We start from the raw sequence: 23313 nt of genomic DNA on the forward strand, positions 1-23313 counted from the left end.
ACACTTATTCAAAGGAATATGAATTATTTGATATGTTCAGGTTTTCTCAAAACCATCTTCTCTGATGCGTCAACCAGGAATTGAGGTGTGGTTGAGTATGATGAAAGTATCATACCAGATGACATTTTATCAAGGCTGTCAGCCAAATTTTAGGTCATGAAGGTGCATCCATCAAAAAAGCCACTGATCTATTTCATCAGAGAGAGAGAGAGAGAGAGAATGAACCTTTCTGAGAAATAAAACTGTTTTCTAATTTCTTGAAAATATCTAATAAAATAGTGTCTTAAGAACATAAGCCCATTAATGCCAAAAAAAGTTAAACTCTAATAGTGATAACTGTACCTGTAGATCAAAGTAAAAGGGAAAAACATGTTCATACATGTGGAATACATGCAAAATGTTTTCTGAGGTTTATTTTCCAAACTTGTTTCCAGTTAATTATCATTATCTAAGATTACTTGATTTGCATGTCAGAAGCAAGTTTTCTTGCTTGAGTTAGCATCAAGCAAATGAGTGAGGGAAGTTCAATAACAGGAGAAACTGAGTATTTGGAAAATAGCCAGCGTCATAGTGTCAGCACCATCACAAAATATGTTGAGTATAGCTGGTGATCGAGGAACTTTTAAAATTAATTTCACTTTTTATTAGTTAATCATTGCTAATCATTATTAATTAATTATCTTATTAGTCAACTATTTAACTTTTTATTAGGGAAAAACAACTAATGAGTGGGCAGGACTTTAAGTCATTGCAATTGAAAGGTGTTCTCAGCAAAGCAAATTATGGCACTTTAATTTCCTTTTGAGGAAACAGGTGGCCATTTCCCTTTAAAAAAAAAAAAAAGTAATTCTTAAATTAATGAATTTAATCTTACTATAATATCTATCTGTGGGAGAGGAAGTGCTTCACCATAGAGTAACATATAGACTAAATTACAGGGAGCCTATTTTCTCTATAATTGGATTAAATGTCTTAGCAGTTTGGATCTAATTAGATTGTTCTTAGTGAAAACCATTATGAATTCTATTAAGAATCTATGGTTACTGGTTTTCTGCATTCTATTCAAAGAAAATTAGTCTCTTCCTTCACTGGTAAAAATAAAATGATGAAAGAACTATTATTTCATATCTATTTTCCTATACAACTGGAACTCTCTGCGTAACATTAACAAAGCGCTAAGAAGAAATGCATTTGAATGAAGACGTGGTCATCGGCGAGAGCTTATCTTCCTGATGTGTTAGCAATTAGCTGGTGTTGGTACTCTGTCCTCCAGTGGGAAAGCTAGTATCAGCCTATGAATGCAGTAAGGAGCTCTTATGCTTCCATGTGTATGGGAAGTGTTTAGTCTCTTTTGCTGAAGGCAAAAGTCACTTTGTCTTAAAATATGGACAGTTAGAGGGGAAGAGAGAGGACAGAGTGGGACAGGTGCTACATTTTCAATGCATACATTACTTTTCTGGTTCACCTTGCTACAAAAACACAGCTTACTGCAAATCTGCATTGAATTCTGTTCTCCACTTAAAACCAGGATTCAACGACATTGTTTATAAGGAAAGTATAATGGGTCCATCCCAAATTTATAGCACTCATCTCAACGACAGAACTCCTTTTCTGAGACTTCACAAGTAAATAATTTTCTTACACTGGGGCTAAGAAGTGTTTGGGGACTTCTAAGTGATCTTTTTAAAAATCAGTCTTTCTTAGAATAAATTAATAATGGAATAATGCAGACTGTTCCAACTTTCAATATATCTGAAATGAATTGAAATCTGTGCATAGGATTAACTTTGGGCAAAAGTGGAATGCAGTTAATCTAATTAGCAATGATGCTTTACCATAGTATGATTGTATAATCTATTCTTCAGTCAGGTCAGCAAATCAGGTAATTCTTGTCTTCTCAATGTTATTGTGATATCAAAAGAAACTCTATTGCTATCCAGCCTAGCTCTTTAAACTACATCACAGCTGAGAAGTCTCTTGGGTTTTATGAGCTAATGATGTGAGACTGACCATAAGCGCCAATTGTGTATAAATGTGAAGATTTCTACTATGTACGCTTTTGCTCGACTCCCATGTTTTTTCCAAAAGTTCTGTGTCTCCATATGAGTTTGAAATTCAAGGCCAAGCCCAGCACTTACATTGGTTGGCTGGACTACTCATTGGACTAGGGTGTTTTGACTAGCCTCAAAGAAAACACTACACAGCAGGCTAAGGTGGAGATGTGCAGTAACAGAGACCCCAGGAAATTGTGGCTGTCCCATGCAATATTGCAACCCCCCCCCCCCCTTTTTTCCTCTCCTTTACTTTAAATTTCTCTTACATCCTTTTCTGTAATGTTATTGCATGTTTGTAATTTAAAACATACTTAGATTTCCTTTAAACATTAGCTTTTATCTGCCTGTTAATATATCTGCAATAAAGAAATATTATGAGAATACTATAATTATCTTTAAATTATTAATAACTACTCTCAACATGAATTCATTTTAATACAGTTTTTAATTTGAATAACAAAGGTCATAAGCACATAGAGTATTTTATAAATGATGCTACTTAACAGCATTATAATTGTTAAGTGATGTCTGCTCTTTATAGGTGTGTTTGGCTGTACAGAAGTCATATACACAGCTCTGACCAACCAATTGTCTCTAAACAGTTGTGGTTAGAAATAGCCATATGTTACGCTTTCTTAAAATAACTGCCAGTGTATTAGGGGAATAATGATACCAATATTGTGGTGACTGTAATTGCCAGGTATATATATCGAATTACAGCTAACTAGGACGTATTTTTCATTTCCGTGTACCTTGAATGAGATTTCTGTCTACTATTGACAGAAAATGAGGGGTAGCTTTTATTGCAGATTTTGATATATTAACTATGACTACCACATCCTTTTCTCAGCTACATGGGAATAATTCCATAAATGGTGATGATACAAGTATTTGAGATAGTGTTACCTTTTCTGTAAGGGAAATGGGCTGCAAGCTGATTACTAATTCAATCTTTCTGAAGAGAGGCCTCAACTCACAAGCAGTTTCTGAGAAACTGGAACCATAAATTAAGAAGTTGGCATTATTTTCAAGCTATAAATGTCTAGTTGATTTCCATGGGAAGTATTATCACAGCAACAAATAGTTAAGACTAAAAGGGAAAAAGCAGTTTGTAATCAGCACACAATACCTAAGGTTAAGATTCCTGCCTGGCAGCTTTCTCCTTTAAGCCTTTCCAGACATCTGAAGGACAGACCCAGTAGTATATCTATATGAGATGAGGAGACTGCTCTTTGTGGGAAGGGGAGACGGATTTTGGGCTGTGTCCATGTTACACTGTCAATATGGTTTTCCAGCCAAGGAAAGACCCTCTCATTCCAGACTGTCTCAGTCCATGCCTCATGGCAGGACTTTTTAGTTAAATCAGAAAAATGCATGAAGACTGTAAAATACCCCACCCAGACAAGGAGCTTCCTTCCTGTACAGCAGCCACAGCTTTTCCTCCACACTCTCTCTGCGCCTGACCTGTAGGCACAGATCTTTCAGCTTCCAGATTTTGGACAAGCCGGCTTGCTGAATGCCAAGGAATTGTCAGCCTCCATGTGTCCCTTGCTTCTATCCTATGTGCTGTGAGTCTGAGATAAATGACTTCAGGCTTTCTGGTGGGAGAGCTAGATTTCCTTCCAGTAACTGGCCAGGTATACCCTAATCAATCTCCCATCATCTTCTAGACAGCAGGAAGAGATTGAAATGCTTTTCTAGAAATGGTTATTGACTTTCTTCACATATATTTATAATAGACACATTTCAAGGTGCAAAAAACTTTTATCTGTTAGTAGTATTTGTTACTTAGACAGATCCTGAAATGGTTCAGAGGATACATTTGACTGACGTAAAGGCAACCTAGATCCATCCACGAGTATGTTTCTATCATCTTCTTCAATACAGTGTGCCACAGTAAAGCCTGAAACTCCCTCACCGGGAGGGGAAATGTCAGGGCTGCATTGGCTAGAAGCCAGTAACCAAAAGGAACGCCCTTCACAGACATAATGCCTAATGCAGCTCCTATTGCTAATGACATTCCCATGGCTTCCTAATGGCTAGTCCAGGAGTCTTTGCTGGCTCAGAAACCCAAGATGAGGCTCTAACTGGCCTAGTGCATACCTCACTAACACGTTAGAGCTCTTACATGTACAGTGTTTTCTGCCAAAACTGAGACATTGCTGTCAGTGAACATATAAAATATATCAGTCCTTTCTTGAAAATGAAACTGCAGTAAACTGCCATCCCAGGCTCTCAACAAAACTGTGTTGTATTCTCTGTATAACTTGACAGGTGACAATTATAAATTTTTCCTTGGTGCTTGGGAGTGGGATTAAAGCAATACAGAAATAAGAATTATTCTTCTTCCTTTCCCTTAGTTTTTTTTAATATTTTTTTTTCTTGGTGCAAGAATAGTACGGTGTTTGATATAGAGCTTTGGACTAAGGATATGAATATTAAAATAATAACCATCTTGTATCACCTGCTGAATTTCATTTCATTTGTCTAGTGATGCATACTCCCTGTTGAGGATCCGTCTGCTTTGCTTACCTTATCTCTGAATGTTTGATTAGAAAGACTTGCACCATATCAGTTACAAACACATGAGTCCACATGACTCCGTGTAATCCAAAATAGCCTGACACTATGCAGTGAGAATTAAGACTGGGAAATAAGGTGGAGTACAGTATCCTGGAGATAAGAATAATCATAACATGGAAAGGTAGCTTTACTCTGGGTCACACCCAAAACTCATCAGTGTATGTAAGCACATTTCTGTGAACTTGGTAAAGAAGTACTGAAGCATTTTTGAGTATGCCTCAGTTTATTAAAGTATTTTCTTGTATTTAAAATATTGAAGAGCAGTATCAGGCCACAAGTTTTGGAATGGCTCAGATATTTGCATTAACAGGTATGAGATTTACATAGATTAATTGAAAACATACTGCTATATACTACATTTTATGGTTTTTATTGCTGTAAGACACATCTGTCAGGTGAATTAGAATTCTCTGAAACTGCCAGATGATCTCCTTAGAGAATTCGTTCTTGTGATAAATACAGCAAAGTTAGCAGCATGGCATGTTTTCGCCTCTGAATCTCTGGAAGGACGACTGTGGTCAGTGGTGTTGCTCTACAGGAACAGCTGAACTGTCTGGGGCAAAGGCCTGGATGGGTCACCCGGGAAACAGGGCTTTTGTGCAAGCCAGTTAAAGACACCAGAATAGATTCTTACAGATTTTTTTAAAGTTTCACACTTCCTATTCCAAGTCCAAAACATGGTTCTTTGACTTGGCCCTCAGTAGTAGAAGTATATAAAACAGCAGAAAGAAAATTTAAAAGAAAAACAGAACAACTTAAAATGTGAAAGAACTATACATGATAAATATTAGTGACAAAACCTGATGCACTTCTGGGAATGTTTGTTTAGCTTTGTTAAAGGATAATCTATAGAAAAAAGAGAATTTTCTGGGTTTTATTTACAGAGTCAGTCCTTGGCTATTTGAGATGGACGATATGAGTAGTAAGTATCAGCTGAGATAGTGGTTTTTTACACTGGTAGCTAGTCAACTTGAATTTAAAAGTTCTTAACACCCAAGTGATAGAATAGTATTCTTACAGGAAGACAGTTTCACTAATATTGACTGAATCTTCATTGTTTTAATTCTGAAACCCTATGTCTTTCTCAGATAATATTTTTTTCATTTTGGTTCTGTGGAATGTCCCTCTAATAAACAGTAATGGTTGGTCTATAACAGGAAAATTTCTGTGCCTTTTTGTTATTTCCTTTCTAATCTACCTTCCAACTTCCACAAATCTTTCCAACAAGAGGAGTGTGGAGTGTGTTGTTTCATTATTATGATATCTCATCTTAAATCTCCTCTGGTAACTACTGACAAATGGCACACATTAACACTTCTAGTGACTTGCTGTTCAGTAGTTTAAAGCAGTATAATGCATACAGAGTCTGTTGTAGGCTGGATATTACACACTTTTTCCATGTACACTAGGCTGTGGGAAGTGTTGAGATTCAGCTGATGCTGCTATATTTCTTGTCACCAAAAGGAGTTTGTTCTTCCCCCTTCCTTTTGTCTTTTCACAACTAAACAGAAGCTTTTGTATTTCCATTGTCTCCTACTTCTATTATTTCTTATGCTGATATCCGTACCATAACCACAATCAGTGACGTCATATGGTGCTGCTATTGTAAAATATTCCAGTCTCAATAAGCAGTAATTTTGGTTTACCCTAGGAACACAGCTTGGGTAAAAATGTGGAAACCTTGATAAACTGCAGTGGTTTTAGTATTAATCACAAAGTAATGTAATCACATAAGAATCTGGTACATCGCTGCTGTTACAGTACTGCAAAGCAGTGCTGCTCACCAGCCCACAGCAACTTACCATGCATTTTGAGTTTGTGTGGCAGGGTTTTTGGTAGTGGGGGAGAGGCTGCAGGGATGGCTCCTGTGAGAAGCTTCTAGAAGCTTCTCACACTCCAAGTTGGACCTGCCTCTAGCCAAGGCCAAGCCCATCAGCTTGGTGGTAGAGCCTCTGGGAGAACAGATTTAAGAAGGGAAACCTGCAGTGGGGCAGGAGATTGGAATGTGAGAGGAACCCCTCTGCAGCCATGGAGGTCAGTGAAGAAGGAGGGGAGGAGGTGCGCCGGAGGAGGTTGATGCCCCTGCAGCCTGTGGTGAGATGGCAGCCCGTGGAGGGGAGCGGGGGAGCAGATGCCCACCTGAAGCCCAGGGAGGAGCCCATGCCGGTGCAGGGGGATGCCCCTGAAGATGGCCATGACTCCATGGGAAAGCCCGCGCTGGAGCAGTCTGTGTCTGAAGGACTGCAGCCCATGGGAAGAACTCACATTGGAGAAGTTTGTGGAGGACTGTCTCCTGCAGGAGAGATGCCATGGTGGAGCAGGGGAAGAGTGAGGAGTCCTCCTCCCCCTGAGGAGGAAGGAGCGGCAGAGACAAGGTGTGACGAGTTGACCCCAACTCCCCATCCCCTGTTCCCCTGCGCTGCTGGAAGGGAGGAGCTAGAGAGAACGAGGAGTGGAGTTGAGCTGTAAAGGAGGGTGGGGTGGGGAGAAGGTGTTCTAAGGTTTGGGTTTACTTCCTAGTGTCCTTCGTGTGATTTGATTTGTAGTCAATTAAATTGATTTTATTTCTTCCCCAAGTTGAGCCCGTCTTTTGCCCGTGACCGTGAGTGGGGAGTGATCCCTCCCAGTCCTTGTCTCGACCCACGAGCCTGCCTTTATATTTTCTCCTCATCCCACGGTGGCCGGGGGTGGGGGGGAAGCGAGTGAGAGGCTTCGTGGTGTTTTGTTGCTTCCTGGGCTGAAACCATGACACCATGCACAGTGAATTTTCCTCACATAGAAACCTTGAATCTTCAGTGCATCAGCCTTGTGTCCTCCTAATCAATTCCTGATCAAAGCTAATCCTTATTAGTTCCATATGTCACTATTAACATCAGTTGTTCAAGGAAGTCTCCTCACACAGTATATTGGTTATCAAAACTATAAAGGCAATCTGGGTTTCTTCCTTTCATCGTTTCGTAGTTGTTGGAACTATGCTCTTAACATGATGACTTCTCATGTGCAATGCCCTTCTTCTCCACTACCCCCTCAAAAAATACCTTGCAGAACATTTTTATCTTTGTCAAAGGCCTAGATTTATTTTATTTCATTTCCACTGTCTGTCTTTACCAAGTCTTGTCTTGTCTTTTTCCCCTCTTTTTCAGAGGATAAAGTATGGACAACTGTGTACCATGATCTGCAAATGCAGACTTCTGTGGGAGGCAACAGCCTGGAGAAGTTATCTGTACTGCAGCTCAACTACAGTGCAACGATGGACCAGATTTCTGCCATTACCAGTAGTGCTGAATACTGCGAGCAGTTTATCTCTTATTCTTGCAAGATGTCCCGGCTGCTGAATACACCAGGTAGGCTGAGAATGGGATATCAATTAAATACAGTGTTAAAGAACTTCATCTGAACAATTCAACAGGTATTGTTGTCAGACCTGTCAATTCAGTGAACATACTTCTTTGTTCTCCTTCATTAAGGTTCACAAAGAGGTAAATAATTGAAAATACAGAAGAAATTATTTTCTCAGGAAATTTTGCCTGTTTGCTTCCTACTAAAATGAATTTTCTTGCACCACAAATATGTGTGTTCTCTCAGATCTGTTGCTCCTTAAAGCAGGAGGCTTTTGGTAAACAAGGTAACTTTGAAAGTTTAATCAGTAGAGGCATTGAAAAATTACTTTGAACTTTATCCTGGTTTTCTGGTTGTCAGTTTTCATATGCTACAGTCAGCAAGGGCACTGGCTAAATGAGGGTTGGAATTTTCGCACTAATATCTCTGAAACAGTTTCTTAAACACAGAGTATTTGTAGGTAATCAGATGCCTTACACATTGTAGAGAATGCCATGGTCACTAATGTGGTGTGTGAGAAATATGATATGCTATTACCTACAAGTAGATTCATTATAAGTTTCTCCTTTTGCTGTGTAGCTTTACTGGAAGAGAACAGTTCTAGTACTGCTTGCTATATGTGCCTGCTCAACAAGTCTTACCTGTAACTGATAAAGACAGAAGTATTAGTTATTCCAGAATAATTAAAACAGCACATGAGGAAGGAATTCAGTTTTAGAAACTAGTACTTTATCTATGGTCTAATTGTGTAGGATAGCATTTGATGATAGATAAACCTTTAATGGTTCTTAATGAAGACTGGTTTATAAGTGGAAACATACAACGCATTTTCATGATTGTGAAATCAGTTCATTGTGATAGGAGCAATTAAAATGCATTTCAGATGAAACTAATGGCTGCATGCTTTCAGTGTTACACTTTAAGCTGCTTCCCCACATGAATTTATTTTGGTATATTTTCTTATGGTGCTGTAGATAAGGATTCATTTAGCTTGCATGTGCATCTTATCCTTATTTCCATAAGCTTTCCATTAGTTAATAGATACTGTAATGCTTGTTACTCCTCTCCCTCCTCCCTGCTGTTTTTGAACTATTTCTAATGCATGGTTTGTCTCTGTTGCTATTATTTTGCTTAATTTACTGTAGCACAAAGAATCTGCAAGGTGGAAAATTGTTTCTTCTTTCTTGGACCTTAATGTATGGGATCCTGAATCACATTCATAATTAGAAGTATTGTGATAGGATCCTACTGATGGATACAAAGCTCCCTGCTTGCATATGCTTCAGAAAAGTAGTGTACGGATGTATCTTTGGGCAGGTATTTAGAAGGTGAATTTGCTCGGGGATAGAGCTGGAGATAAAGTGCATAGAAAGCTCAGAGAGCACTGTTAAATTCCCCTTTGAATGTGTAAGACTATTATTTCAGGACCAAGTTGTACTTGTTAGTATATATTTATATTACAATAAAAGAAATATATACTGTAATTGCAGACGTTTGCCTTAGCTTCTAGGTTTAAAAGAACAATTAAGCAGCACACAAAATAACTTACTGAAAATTTCTTTAACAAAAAATCAATTCCATATATTTGCATTTTTAAGTTGCTTAGAAATGTTTGGATGTATTTTGCAGATCCCTCTTTCTTTATGTTTTTACCTTTTATATGGAAAGATGACTTCTTTTAGAAATTCTTTATAAGCCAGTTTTTTTGGTCTGGAATGTGAGTTTCTGGAGATGTTCTGAGGTGGGTTTTCTTCCTTTAAGTGAGAGAAAGAAACAACAAAGGCAGACCATTTTAACCTAATCAGTAAGAAAAAAATCACACTGCAGTGTTTGCGTAACACCTGTAATGGTTTGTACACATAGCACAGGAGTGATTTGTGCGTTAGTGGGGAAGAGGCCAATACATTTTCTTTCTAAGCTATGTGTCCTTGGCTTCAGTGCATGGCTTCCAAGCTAAGGAACTAGTTTTTCATACCTTTCTCTGTTTCTTTTTTTTTTTTTTTGAGGATTGCCTTATTTGGTAAATATATTATGACACCCTATTCATCTCACAGCACAGCTCCAAGTATTCATGTGGCTTCTTCCACCACAGAGCTTTCTATATAAATCATTGCAGTATGGTGCCCACACAAAGAAATGAAAAAAAAAAAAAAAAAAAAAAAAAATCAACATTTTTGTATTCCTCAGGAAGCAGAATCCCAGTTGTATTGAAGCCAGTGGTAAAATCTCTATAGACTTCATGGGATCGGGGTAGCATTAGTGGCCTTGACCCCAGGTGCTTTTCTAGGTCACAACTTTTCGGTTACACCTTTCAGATGTTTAAGTAACCACTAAGAATAGACTAGTCCTTTTTTTTTTAAATTGCATGAAAGAGAACAGAGAAAATGGAGAAAGTGCAGCAACTCAACTTTTTTACCTTTTTGCCTCCTGGGGATTACGTCACTTTACAACATGATTCCTACTCAGGGAGAAATTACTCAGTCAACATATTTAAACAAGTCAGGATTGAAGCTGTTTATTGATCTAATAATGGCAAGTGATTAACCATCAGTGAACTATAGCTTCTGCTGCTTTTAGTTCTGTATTTCCTGACAAGGTATACATAAATGCAATTGCACTAATATGTGTTCTGCTGCTAATAATAGCTTAAATAGGGGGTTTTTTATGCAGTGGAAATAGCATCAAAATGTTCTGTTTGTGGGAAGCCTTCATATTAATAAACCTGTTTTGTTGTGGGGTTTTTTTGGCTACAGGCACAGTGGTTGAAGAATTCTCATTGTCACATGCTTTGAGAGCAACACATGAAAAGCAGTCTGTACAAACTGAGAATTCTCATTCTTCTGAGTTTTAGACTTTGAGTCTTTATTCCTTCAAGTCCATGTCTTTTTTTTTTTTCATAACCATGGGCTTTCATCAAAGCAAAATAACATGTACATCCCAGACAACAGATTAAAATTATTGCCAATAGGGATTAGGAGTGATTTTACAGGTCAGAATGCCATTTCCTTTCCACGTAGTCTGAGGGAAGCCGATAATAAGATGTTCTATGTAAAATAAAATCATAAGTGACTTCTGAAAACATACCAGAAAACAGGAATCTCATAAGTCTATAGGATAATTCAGGTTTGAAGGGACTGCAGAAGGTCACCTGGTCCAATTTTCTGCTTAAAGCTAGATGAACAGTTCTTGTCTAGTAGTAAGTGAAGACTGTCTGGAGATCCAATTTTCCTTCCTTACTGTTTTAGGTTGGATTTTTTGTTTGTTTTGAACTTGTAGTCCAATATGTTTTAAATTATGTTCAGACCTAGGGGTCTGTTTCAAAGCTTTAACAAAAGATCCTCAGAAAACCAAAATTAGTCAAGATATCTTGGTGACTTTCTTAAGAAAGCACAAAACCAGACACCTCTGCTGAAAATACAACACATTATCACAATAGACAATAAATCTATAGGTACCCTGTAAATTTCTGGGGAAGCCATTTTCAAGCAGGGAGCCTGCAGTGGATGCAGTTGTCTCACAGTCTTTGTCAATTGACTATGTACTGAGGAGATCTGTGTTCAGTTCCTGACTCTGATACAGATTTCCTCTATGACTTTAACAATTTATTTAATTTTTCTTTTTTTCTTCAGTTCGGTCAACATGAGGCCAACACTTCTTATTCCTGTATTCTCTATTTAGATAATATGTTTTTTAGAACAGGAATTCCTTTGTGAATGTGCAGTTATCAGCATGATAGAGGCTTGATCTTGGCAATCCAAGTAACTATTACTATTAATAAATGAGTGAAATGATAAGCCCGTGGATCATAACTGCAATTTAGTAACAGTGTACATGTATATGTAAATTTGAAAAAAAAAAATAAACATCAGACTTTTTGGTTTGCTCTTTTACATTTACACCTCATATCCTCTTTTTTTTCTTGTTTCCTTGGAAACTTCCAATTTGAGAAGATAATGATATGTTTAGTACTGAGGACATGCAGAAAGCTAGCTGTTTTCTGAGTTCGCAGTGCCCATATACTTTCCAGTTGATACGGGAGGTGATAGGACATTTCCCTCATTTGCAAACAGGAACTTGGAGATAGAAGAAAGTTCTTTTGTGCCCAGTGGTTAACGATGGAAAGAGGCAATGCAGGTTGTAGAATCACTTTGCTTTTATAGGAAGCTTCCCTTCCTTGCTGTAAGAAACAAAGTGATACAGAGGACAGTGATACAATATACTAATAGAATGCAGAATACTAGTTAATAAAATTATATATCTTCATCCACTGTTGTCATTAGAGTTCCTAATAACACCTGCTTGTGACTTCCTTGGTATGAAATTCTCCATGGGCCACTGATCTCAGCCTCTGAAATGGGGAGGGAACAGCATGCTGGTTCTGCCATTCTTCCCTTCATGCTGGGAATGAGACCCTGAAGAGAGGAGGGCTGCTGTGTTCACAGTATCTATGAGTCTGTCATTTCCCAGAGCTGTAGGAGCTGTAACAAATAATCAGAGTGTGGGAGCTAAAAGCATAGATACAGAGAACAGAACAAGATCTGTTGGTGTTGTGTTCCAATTTTTATTCCTATTCATTGTGCCTGCAGGCAGCATATGAAAACCATAAAGCAGAGTTACTGCAGTACATGAATTACTGTTTCATGCCTGTTTGTTTTTGGAGGAAATGAGACAGCAGCTTCATGAATTCAGGAGTTTAACAGGTGAAATAGAAAACTTAATTTGCTGTTTGGTTGTTTTAGTTACAATAAAGCAATTGTAATACCAGTAGTAAATAAGACTTATGGGTAGACTGAGATAAAAACAAAGTTAAAAATTGCAATATGGTATTTTTCCTAAGTAGCCATCAAAATCCGAACTTTATATATAAACTTTTACATCGCTAGACATTAGCTGATCTAGAATGCTAGTTGCAGATATAATTCCTGCTTAATAAGAGTTTTTGAAAAAGAGTCTGAGAGAGGAATGGGATTTCTGCAGTCCTACAGCGATGAATGGAAGCTGCTCCAAAACTTGCTCAGGCTTCAGTATTCAATTCTCAATGTTCTTTCAGAAAACATTCCTGTAAGCTTTCATGTATCTTGTCCAGCCTTAAGAAATTTATTGATTGATCCTTTCTTCTCTGTCAGTGTTCTAGAAAAGCTGATTTCAACTTCTAGAGATTTTTCAAGCACAAGGGTAGCAGGAGCAATGTCCTTGCTCTGCTCTGATCTACATGCTCATGTCCCAGAAATGCAAACCAACAGCTTTTGGAGATTTCTTTTTTCCTTAGTCGTTGTCATGTTGCTATAGAACTGAAGCAGACACTAATTCATAGGTTAAATGTTTCTCATGAAATACATAGCAGTCCTCCTAAGTAAATGTTAGGTAGGTAAATGGTTAGTTAAGAGGTCATTTTTCCAGTCCAGTATTAAAACACCCTTCTCTCATGTCTTTGTCTCACTCTGCACCTTTGCTTGTCTCTTAGCAATTCCTTTAAGTTGTTTTGGTACTGTGATAACTGAGTCTTTAAGTTTCACTTTATCTTCATCATATTTTTAGCTGGTAAACTATTTTTGCTAATCTTCCAAGTTACCTTTGCTGTTGTGTAGGAATTAGACTTAATACAGTTATCACGAAGTGGAAAAGGCACATGTTGCTTCGGTGTTTGTTAGAAATAATAGTAGCTGATAAGAGCTTTGTGAATATTAGATATCTTCTATGGAAAGTGTAACTGCAGTGCTGTAAGACCTAGTTTCTTTGCTGTCTTTTTAAGGAAAAGTAGTGCATTTGAGTTTTAACTTTGCAGTTATAGCAGAATGTTCCAAACCGGTTGTTTCTCATACCCACTCTGCATATGTACTCTGCCTGTTGCGGGAAAAGATTCACTACCTTTATTTCTTAAAAGAAAGATAGAGGAAGGTAATAATTACTCCATTGTTTGTACTGAACCCTGTTTTATAAAAACTGTTTTAAATTCATTCATGGTTATTGTTTTCACAGAAACAGTCAGAGGCATTTCTTCTTCATGAACTGAAGTTGTTCTGGGGAAAAGTCATCTTTCTTGATCAATGACCAAAAATATTAGTTTACTAATTTCTCAGACAGAATGGATCTAGATGGTATATAATTGCGTGTCTTGACAAGAATTTCTCTTTCACCCATATTCTAAATGCATTCACATTACTCTGAGTATTTTTTCTTATTCAAAGATGCAGTAAAAATATCCAGTGTTTCTTTTTCATTCCCTTTCCTGAGATGAATGTGTGTCATAAACAACTGTATGACGAATCAAGCTAAACATATGCGATTAAGAGAAGATGGTACTTTCCAGTGCATAAAATGAAAAGATCATAGGAAAGAGCTCCATTGCAGATGGCACCAAGTTGGGAGGGAGGGTTGGTCTGCTCAAGGGTAGGGCTCTACACAGGGATCTGGACAGGCTGGATCGATGGGCCAAGGCTAATTGTATGAGGTTCAACAAGGCCAAGTGCCAGGTCCTACACTTCGGTCACAACAAATCCATGCAGCGCTATGGGCTTGGGGAAGAGTGGCTGGAAAGCTGCCCAGCAGAGAAAGATCTGGGGGTGCTGGTTGACAGCCGGCTGAATATGAGCCAGCAGTGTGCCCAGGTGGCCAAGAAGGCCAACGGCATCCGGGCCTGTCTCAGAAATAGTGTGGCCAGCAGGAGCAGGGAGGTGATTGTTCCCCTGTACTCGGCACGGGTGAGGTCGCACCTCAAGTACTGTGTTCAGTTTTGGGCCCCTCGTTACAGGAAAGACATTGAGGTGCTGGAGCGTGTCCAGAGAAGGGCAACCAAGCTGGTGAAGGGCCTGGAGCACAAGTCTTATGAGGAGCGGCTGAGGGAACTGGGGTTGTTTAGCCTGGAGAAAAGTAGGCTGATGGGAGACCTCATCGCTCTCTACAACTACCTGAAAGGAGGTTGTCGTGAGGTGGGTACTGGTCTCTTCTATCAAGTAGCTACTGATAGGATGAGAGGAAATGGCCTCAAGTTGCACCAGGGGAGGTTTAGATTGGATATTAGGAAAAATTTCTTCACTAAAAGGGTTGTGAAGCATTGGAACAGGCTGCCCAGGGTAATGGTGGAGTCATCATCCCTGGAGGTATTCAAAAAACACATAGATGAGGCACTTCAGGGCATGGTTTAGTGTGTTAGTGGGCATGGTGGTGTTGGGTTGACAGTTGGATTCAATGATCTTAAAGGTCTTTTCCAACCTGAACAATTCTATGATTCTATGATTCCCTTCTGTGTTACGGACTTCTCTCGGCCTTTTCTTCATTGCCCTGCATTGCCTTATAAGAAGACAAGTGTTCAACTTCTATTGAAACATTGCCTGCCCTGTTTTCATGGATGAGATGATACTGTTCCATTTCTTGAGGCTGTGAGTTTTACTGATTATCTGAAGGTTATAGTTAGGTTTTCCTAAATTCTAACCTGAGCTTTCCCAGCTGACAGCCTGGGGCATTGAGCTGTATCTTCTATATTAGGTTTTACATTTGGAAAGCCTTTCTGCTTCTCAGGAGCCTCTTTAAACAGCCTTCAGTTAGTGTTTGGAGTTTGGAAGTACTGGAACTGCTTTGTAAGAACTACTTCTTGTTCTTAGTAATGTTACCAGATCCCACCCCCTATATCATACATGTTTTTCATAGTGAGTTCATCAGATAAACCTCTGGAGCACAGCAGAATGCATATGAACTTGAGAATGGATATGGTGTGATTACTAACATATGTGTTGCTATTTGAGGTATGAACAGCCCCAAATACATCTTATTCCAGGATTATGTTTGACTATGTTTTTTACTGCACTTTTAATGTATGTATGCTTGATGTTATTTATCAAATCAGGATATTAAAATGTTTTTCTGAATTGCCTCTGAAACAGAGTGCCTATTTTCCCCTTTTCACCTTGTGAATAATTCCGCATACATTTTCCCTATTTTTCCACATTTTCCTAATAGTATAACCCATTCTATCCATGAACCCCCTTCAATGATTTCATATTCGGCCTGCATACATTTCCTAATGTTAAAACAATGTCACTTAGACCAGCCAACATTGCCTGAGTGTGTATGAGGATGGAGTTATACTAAACATTAAAGCGAGTATGCAAAAAGTACAACATATTTTAAAATCAGGTTCACGTAACATCATTGCTATTATAATCTGGGGGAGGAGAGTACATTGTCCCCTTGAACTTCTGTGCCTTCATGTGCTCGTGGCATGAGCCGTACGTACCTGTAGATTTCTTTGTGGAAATTTATATACATACAGGTATTTCTATAGAAGGAAATGGCCTCCAGATAATGATCACTTCTTAGACGGAATTACTTCAACAAGTTCCTTTTTCAATTATCTGTTGAAATATTTTGTTATGTAAGATTTGCTCAATGAGAGAAGATGAAAAAACTTAATTAATCTCTGATTTTCTGTAAGATAGACATATTTTACTGAAAAGGCATGTGGATGGTAACTTCTATTTTCAAGGAATTTGTGTTGACAGCAAAAATGATTCATGTTCACTTCCTTAGATTCTTGGAATAAGGAGTGGGAAAGATATTTAACTAGATTAATAGGAATAAAAAATCAATAACCATATTTTGTGGAAAAGTGGATCTGCAGATTTAAAAAAAAAAAAGGAAAAAAGGGGGCAATTACCGTATCTACTGGTGGAAATTAAACTTCGAATCTGGGCATTTGTTGGCCAGTGCAATTATAAAGATAGAGCTGCTAACAAGATGCAAAAGATTGAAATGCAGTCCAGCATTTCAGAAGCAGAAGCTAAACATTTGGAATCAGTTACCAACTTAGCTGCTGAACTAGTATGAGTTTCAGAAAGCGGCAGCTGATTAGTACACGTTTCTATCTCAGTTACCCTAAAAAAACCACATTATACCAGTTTCTGTTGGAAGCCTACCTGCATACTCCTTTGCGGAAATAGCTAGTGTGTTTTGGTAGTCAGCATGGACTCTGTAAAGCAAACATATGCTCCACATCTAATAGTGGGGGTTCACCTGCAACTTGTTAAGATCCTGTGCATTGCCACAACAGCAATGATGATGCTTTGTTTAAACTACAGATATGCAATTGGATACATGCAACTTACAGGATAGATCTTACTAACTCATAAACTCAAGACCTATTTAGTACCTGTCAAGCTGTTTTTAAAATGACACATCTACCAAAGCACTTGCGTAGATGAATAGCTATAATTAATCTATTGTACCAAGTTTAAATTACATCCACAAAAATATTTGTATTTTGGAACATGCTTTACTATTAAACAGAATCTTTTCTCCCATCACCTTAAGAACTAATAATTTGCTTTCTGCTAACATTAGTCGATCTCAAAAGTTCTTTTTTGCCTTTTTTTCTCTTTCCCCTTTACTCATTCCTCTTTGATGTTTTATTGTGTCTCTACCTCTGATACTTGTGACATCTTCTGATTTCATATACACTTTTGTAAAATCTTAATAGCATTTACAGTGGTGTTACTCTTGAATGACACGAGTAACAGATCAAACTTCTTTTTCTTTTTAACCATCTGTCTCCTATAGCATGGACTGTGTTTTCATTTTTTTGCAAAGCGCTCTGTCAAGTAGCAAGAATGTTTGAAAGAGATACTGAACCAATTTCTTTTCCAGAAAATCTGAAATTGCAAGCAGACCAAAAAAACTGTCCAAACATATAAGATAACTCATCTGTGATGATATTCTGCACCACTATGCCAATTTTTCACCCACAAATCTAAAAATATTGTAACAAAATCTCCAAATGTTCAGAGTTGGAAGTAATGAGAGTTTTGTTTTGTTTTGTTTGGATTGGGAGTTGTCCTGGTTTCAGCTGGGATAGAGTTAACTGTCTTCCTAGTAGCTGGTACAGTGCTATGTTTTGAGTTCAGTATGCGAAGAATGTTGATAACACACGGATGTTTTCAGTTGTTGCTCAGCAGTGTTTAGACTATAGTCAAGGATTTTTCAGCTTCTCATGCCCAGCCAGGGCACAAGAAGTTGGCACAGGACACAACCAGGGCACCTGACCCAAAGTGGCCAACGGTGTATTCCATACCATGGAACGTCCCATCTAGTTTAGGAACTGGGAAGTGGGGGCGGGGAATCACCGCTCAGGGACTGGCGGGGTGTTGGTCGGCGGGTGGTGAACAATTGCCCTGCGCATCATTTGTACATTCCAATCCTTTTATTACTACTGTTGTCATTTTATTAGTGTTATCATTATCATTATTAGTTTCTTCTTTTCTGTTCTATTAAACCATTTTTATCTCAACCCACAAGTTTTACTTCTTTTTCCTGATTTTCTCCCCCATCCCACTGGATGGGGGGGGGGGTGGGCGAGTGAGCGGCTTTAGTTGCTGGCTGGGGTTAAACCACGACAGGAGTTTTGGTTCTGTTTGTTTAAAGATTTCTGTGCAAAATGTGTTTGAATGTGGCAGTCCTTAATGATCAATGCAGATCAACATTTACCATGCTAAGCAGAGAGCACTGAACCAAAAAAATCTTAACTCTTGCTCTGAATAGTACTGCACCTTGATTTCTGGCCTGATGGCCAGCTCTCTTGTTCACGATCATGTTCAAGTATAAGAAATCTGTAACACCAGCCAGACTTTGTGAACACAGAAAAGAGAAAGAAGGATAATGAGTGGTAACTGAAAGTCTGCCAAAGGCCAAATTAGGTCTTTCCTCTGACAAAGTTTTACCCACAGACCTTCTTTCTAATACCCACTTGGCTCATTATTAAAGTGGAGCAACTGAATATATACATATACTTCAGTGAGAAGTGCCTAGGTAATTGATCCATGTTTGCATGCAGCATCCCAATGTCAAGGACTACTTTTCTTTGGAGTCACATGCAGATTTCACATTGTACAGTAACACCTGGACAAAAGAAAAATAATCCAGTAACCCTTTATGTCAGATCACTTGGCGTCTTCTGTGGGCTGACCATTAGTGGTTTGTATTTTACATGGATTCCAGTGAACACAAGAAAAAAAGTAAGCAATTCCTATGTTCATAGTATTACTGTTGTCAAGATTCATTTTTATTCAAAGAAGTGCAGCTGTATGAACTAATGCTTAGAGAAAGAGAAAAAGGTTTGATGGGTTTTTGAATGTCATGCTAACTTTGGTAATCCTTTTACTATATGCTTTTTCATCAGGAATTCACTGTTCATCTATATTTTAAGAGCAAACACACAGAAAAATTCCTGTCAATTCAGTCTATTAAAGGATTCTTTTTCTCCATCTCCCAAGCTTTGTAATCCTTGCTCAGAGATATGACTGAGGAATGATAATAGAATAGCTCCTCTTCTTTGTCAATGACTGAAAAATAACAATGCTTGTTGCTGACAAAATCTTGAATAAATAAGTTGAGCATAATCAAAACAAATTTTAAAATCATTTCTCTTGTACTTCAGGATATTCTTTGAGATTTCTCTCAGATTAATTGCAGTGCAACACTAATGACAGAAACATGGACCTTACTAAATTCCTTTCTCCTGTATTAAGACTGATTAATGACATTTTATTGGAGTAGGGTGGTGAGCATCTTTTTAGCTGCTCTTTTATTCCTAATGCCTCTGTATTTCATCAGTAAAAATTAGTAAATCACTCATGATCCTACAAACTAAAGGAGCAGCATGTTTGCAAGTCACAGAACATCTTGCGAGTATATTCCTGGTATAATAATTTATCCAAGACAGTAAGCAATAGCTCGCTTAGGTCTGTATCAAAGGGCAAAATCTGTAATTAATAAGAAATAAGTTTCTTGAATGAAGCTGAAGGGGACTTTCAGCAAGCAACCTTTTCTGTGTCTCTCTGGCTTTTAAATAATCCACTTAAAGGGATTATTTAAAGAGAAACTTAAGAAATGGTAATGACTGGGATTTCTGTCATTCTGGAGAAAGTAGGGCTCTGTTCTGTTGTGTATTTTCTTATACAAAAATAATGTGACAGAAGTCTGAAAAAAAGGTATCAAAATTGGTATTGTCTGGTATTGCCAGAGGAGTGCCTAAGCCTGTACATGTCTGTGCTGGGCTGTACCGGGCTGCAGTAACAGGCCACACTTGGCCAGAGTCTATGATGAAGAATTTAGTAAGAAATTCTGCATGGGAACTTCCCCACATTCTTCCTATATAAATGAATAAACTTGTCATTTCTGTAGTTTTACTATGTATTAATTAAAATGAAATATTATTACTCCATAATAAAAAGTCCAACCTACAAAAACTGGTATCAAATTTAAATACAGATTAAAATACCTGGATTATCAACACCACAAATTCTTGTTTGTTTCTGATGATTGTGTTTTACTGGGATATGGATATTTACACAAATAGGCCATGTTAACATTTAAGGGAAATGCTTTGTATGCTGTCTTATTGTGTGATGTTCTTTCTATAAATAAACCTAACAAATTTATTTCATGTTTTTTCCCTCATACTTTGCTACTATGTTTTATTCATATGTTTTACTATCATTAGGATTTTCAAAAAGATCAGAATACTTCTTTTTTACATATATATAATTTGGTAGTAAAACTTGTTCAAATATTTCTAAGAGTTATCTCTTCCCCAAAATAGGCATTTCAGGAGGATAGGAGGATTCAAAAATATTCACAATATACACTGTAAATTTTAAACTGTAGTGGAGTATTTAAATAGTAACTTTGTAAAGAAAAACATGCAAAGGAAAAAATATGCTTCTTAGTGTATAGCTTCAATACTAAAGGAAACAATTGTTTGTAATTTAAATAATTTTTAGCTTTTTAAATTTTCTGCCTTTTTTTCCTTCATTCTCTTATAAGTCCATTCTTTCATATTACTGATTACTTCATTCTTCCTCTCTTTCTTGCTTTTTAATGGACTAGTTCTTATTAATACATGTGGAAGACTTATTGCTTCCACTGGTAATTTTTTCAAGTTATGAAAATTTTTTTGGAGATGCTGCTTCTCTCTGTTTACATCGCTGTTCTTCAAATCGTTTTCGGACTCTTCAGAAGAAGATGTGGAAGGGTTTAAAAGATATTGGGGGCTGTGAGAGAGGATCAGAGTTTAGCAGGTGGAGATAAATGATAATCGGCAGTGCTGTGGAAAGATTGTGGAATTTGAAAGCTGCTTGGGGAGAGGGTAGCACAGAGCGATTTTTAGGAGATGATGGAGAATCCAAATCACACTGTGTATACAGTAGCTGAAAGGCTTATGTCAGCCAACAAAAATATACTGAAGGGATCATTGTTGAGCTTAATTACTTTGTTTTCAAATTGGAGTTGGTTTAATTGAAACTAATGTGCTAATATTGGCTAGCTTTGTGGAAATTAAGACTGCTATGGAAGGATTCTAGAAAGTATGGAAGTGGTGCAGAATAATAAAAATATTAGAAATGCTTGAATAGCTTTATGCAGTTGGAAAAATTGGACAGTACTTCAGAGTTCTAAGTTGAATTAAGTCACATTTAGTGTAATTTCCTTGAAATCAGTAGAATAATGAAAATTCAATTTGCCACATAAGATGTTTTCAAGTTTTGATTAATTTAATGGGATTTGCTATGTTTTAAAAATGAAACCTTTTGAAAATGCAGAGCAAGTTGTAGGTTAAAAAAAGTACAAAAAGGCTTTGAGTGTCTGGACATTTCCTGGACTGTGGGGAAAAAAAGAGCTGTTGTTGCTTTCATTCAATACTATTTTAGAACTAAGTGCTTTACAGTTTCATAGAAAACACCACAGGACTTCTATGGTACAGTAAATCCACATTTGCTTCGATCAACATAGAACTTCACACTACCACATGCCACTTGTAGAAATGTGTCCTAATCTAAAGTGGTTTTGAAATTTCACTAGCCCCTTAAACAGCTATGCACTCTTGAGTTCTGCTTTGGGATGCACTAAGACAATCTCTTCATATGCTGTTGGAGGTTGGTACTCTTTTCACTCTCTGACATGAAATTATCCAAATAAAATAGTTAAAAAGCAAGCACAGTCCAAAAGGTGAGTTCCCTAGAACTTCCCTAGAGGATTCAACCAAAGACAGATGATCAATTTAAGTATTAACTCCAATTTAAATGCATGTACCAATTTAATTCAAAGTCTGTGACTGAAGAAGATAAAAAAGTTTGAAGGTTTGCGGTACAATTGGTTTTATTAATTGAAAACTAGCATGTAAAGGAAATTTTGAAAATATTGGAATTCTGAGTTCTTCATCTAGGTCTGACCACTTCAAATCCCACATGAAATGGTAGTGCCTGAAAATTATTTTTACTGTGTGACTGTTCAGCTATCAAGATAAAATGAACTGACAGTCTCAGTCTACTTCCTCCTGGGCATATGTTGCAAGTAATGTAACCATCATCATTGCTGGCAGCTTCTGTGGCTGCCTTAGGTAAGGTTACCAACTGGCCAATCTGCTAGTCTCTTACAACAACAGCTGATATAGGGCTGTGTGAGCAATTTATTTTGGTTAGCTGAATGTTGGGGGAAAATAAGTGAAGAAGAATAGAACAAATGTTTAAAAAAATCTGGTTTTAAAAGGTAAAATTCTTCAGGTCAAATTATGATATGTTTCATATTTTACAGCTAATCGATATAAATTAATAACTGAATTATTGTTTTGCAAAATACAAAACAATAAATCACAAATTTTATATTTTTTTCCCCTTAGTTGTTTTTGGTCTAAACAGTGTGCTGAGTTTGACATTGAACAGTTTCCTCAGCTAAAATCCAAGTTTTTGGAAGGGAAAGATGTTTTGACTCCAAAATTGATGGGATCCCACTTGGGTTATGTTGGCAGTGGTCAGACTCATGCTGAGTTAGCACATTTGCATAGTTGCTACTTGATTTGTATTTATTCATGAGTAAGATGGACAAAATTTATCAGAATTATTAACGAATCTAGCAATCATTATTGGCATTTATTTATTTTAAGGTAATTGCCAGGTGAAATTGCTACAGTTATACTTTATTATATACTTCTATACAGTATATATCTGTCTGTAGGTCATATTGAATTATACCACATTATACCACATTTCAGAATAAAATGGTTTCCCATAGTGAACAAGCATAGCCATCCTCATCCTGCAGTCACCCAGAAGTGTTGCTGTCATTTGATAACATTATGTTTTTTACACTAAGTAGCAAAGTACAGATCTTGTTTATTTGCCAATTAATTAACTGTCTTTTCATCAACTCTAATGGGAGCTTGATTGGCTTTTAAGGACCAGGGACTAAATTTTGCCCTCAGCTTATTTTTCAAGTTTGGAGATGGAAGTGGTTTTGTATCCCAATATATTTAATGACAGGGATGAGAGAAAATGTGTTATTTTCCTTCCTCTGA

General features: G+C 37.4%; 1 protein-coding gene across 4 annotated transcripts in view; it reads left to right on the plus strand.

Moving 5' to 3' along the window:
• CNTNAP2 (contactin associated protein 2) overlaps positions 1–23313 on the plus strand; it is a 1223788-nt gene that overhangs the window by 866430 nt on the left and 334045 nt on the right. For all 4 annotated transcript variants that reach the window (XM_049816392.1, XM_049816394.1, XM_049816395.1 and 1 more), the window contains exon 13: positions 7781–7981. In XM_049816392.1, the coding sequence (XP_049672349.1) occupies positions 7781–7981 (201 nt within the window). The remainder of the gene's footprint in view (positions 1–7780; positions 7982–23313) is intronic.

This window comes from Accipiter gentilis, chromosome 14 (assembly GCF_929443795.1).
Source record: "Accipiter gentilis chromosome 14, bAccGen1.1, whole genome shotgun sequence".
Taxonomy (NCBI): Eukaryota; Metazoa; Chordata; class Aves; order Accipitriformes; family Accipitridae; genus Astur; species Astur gentilis.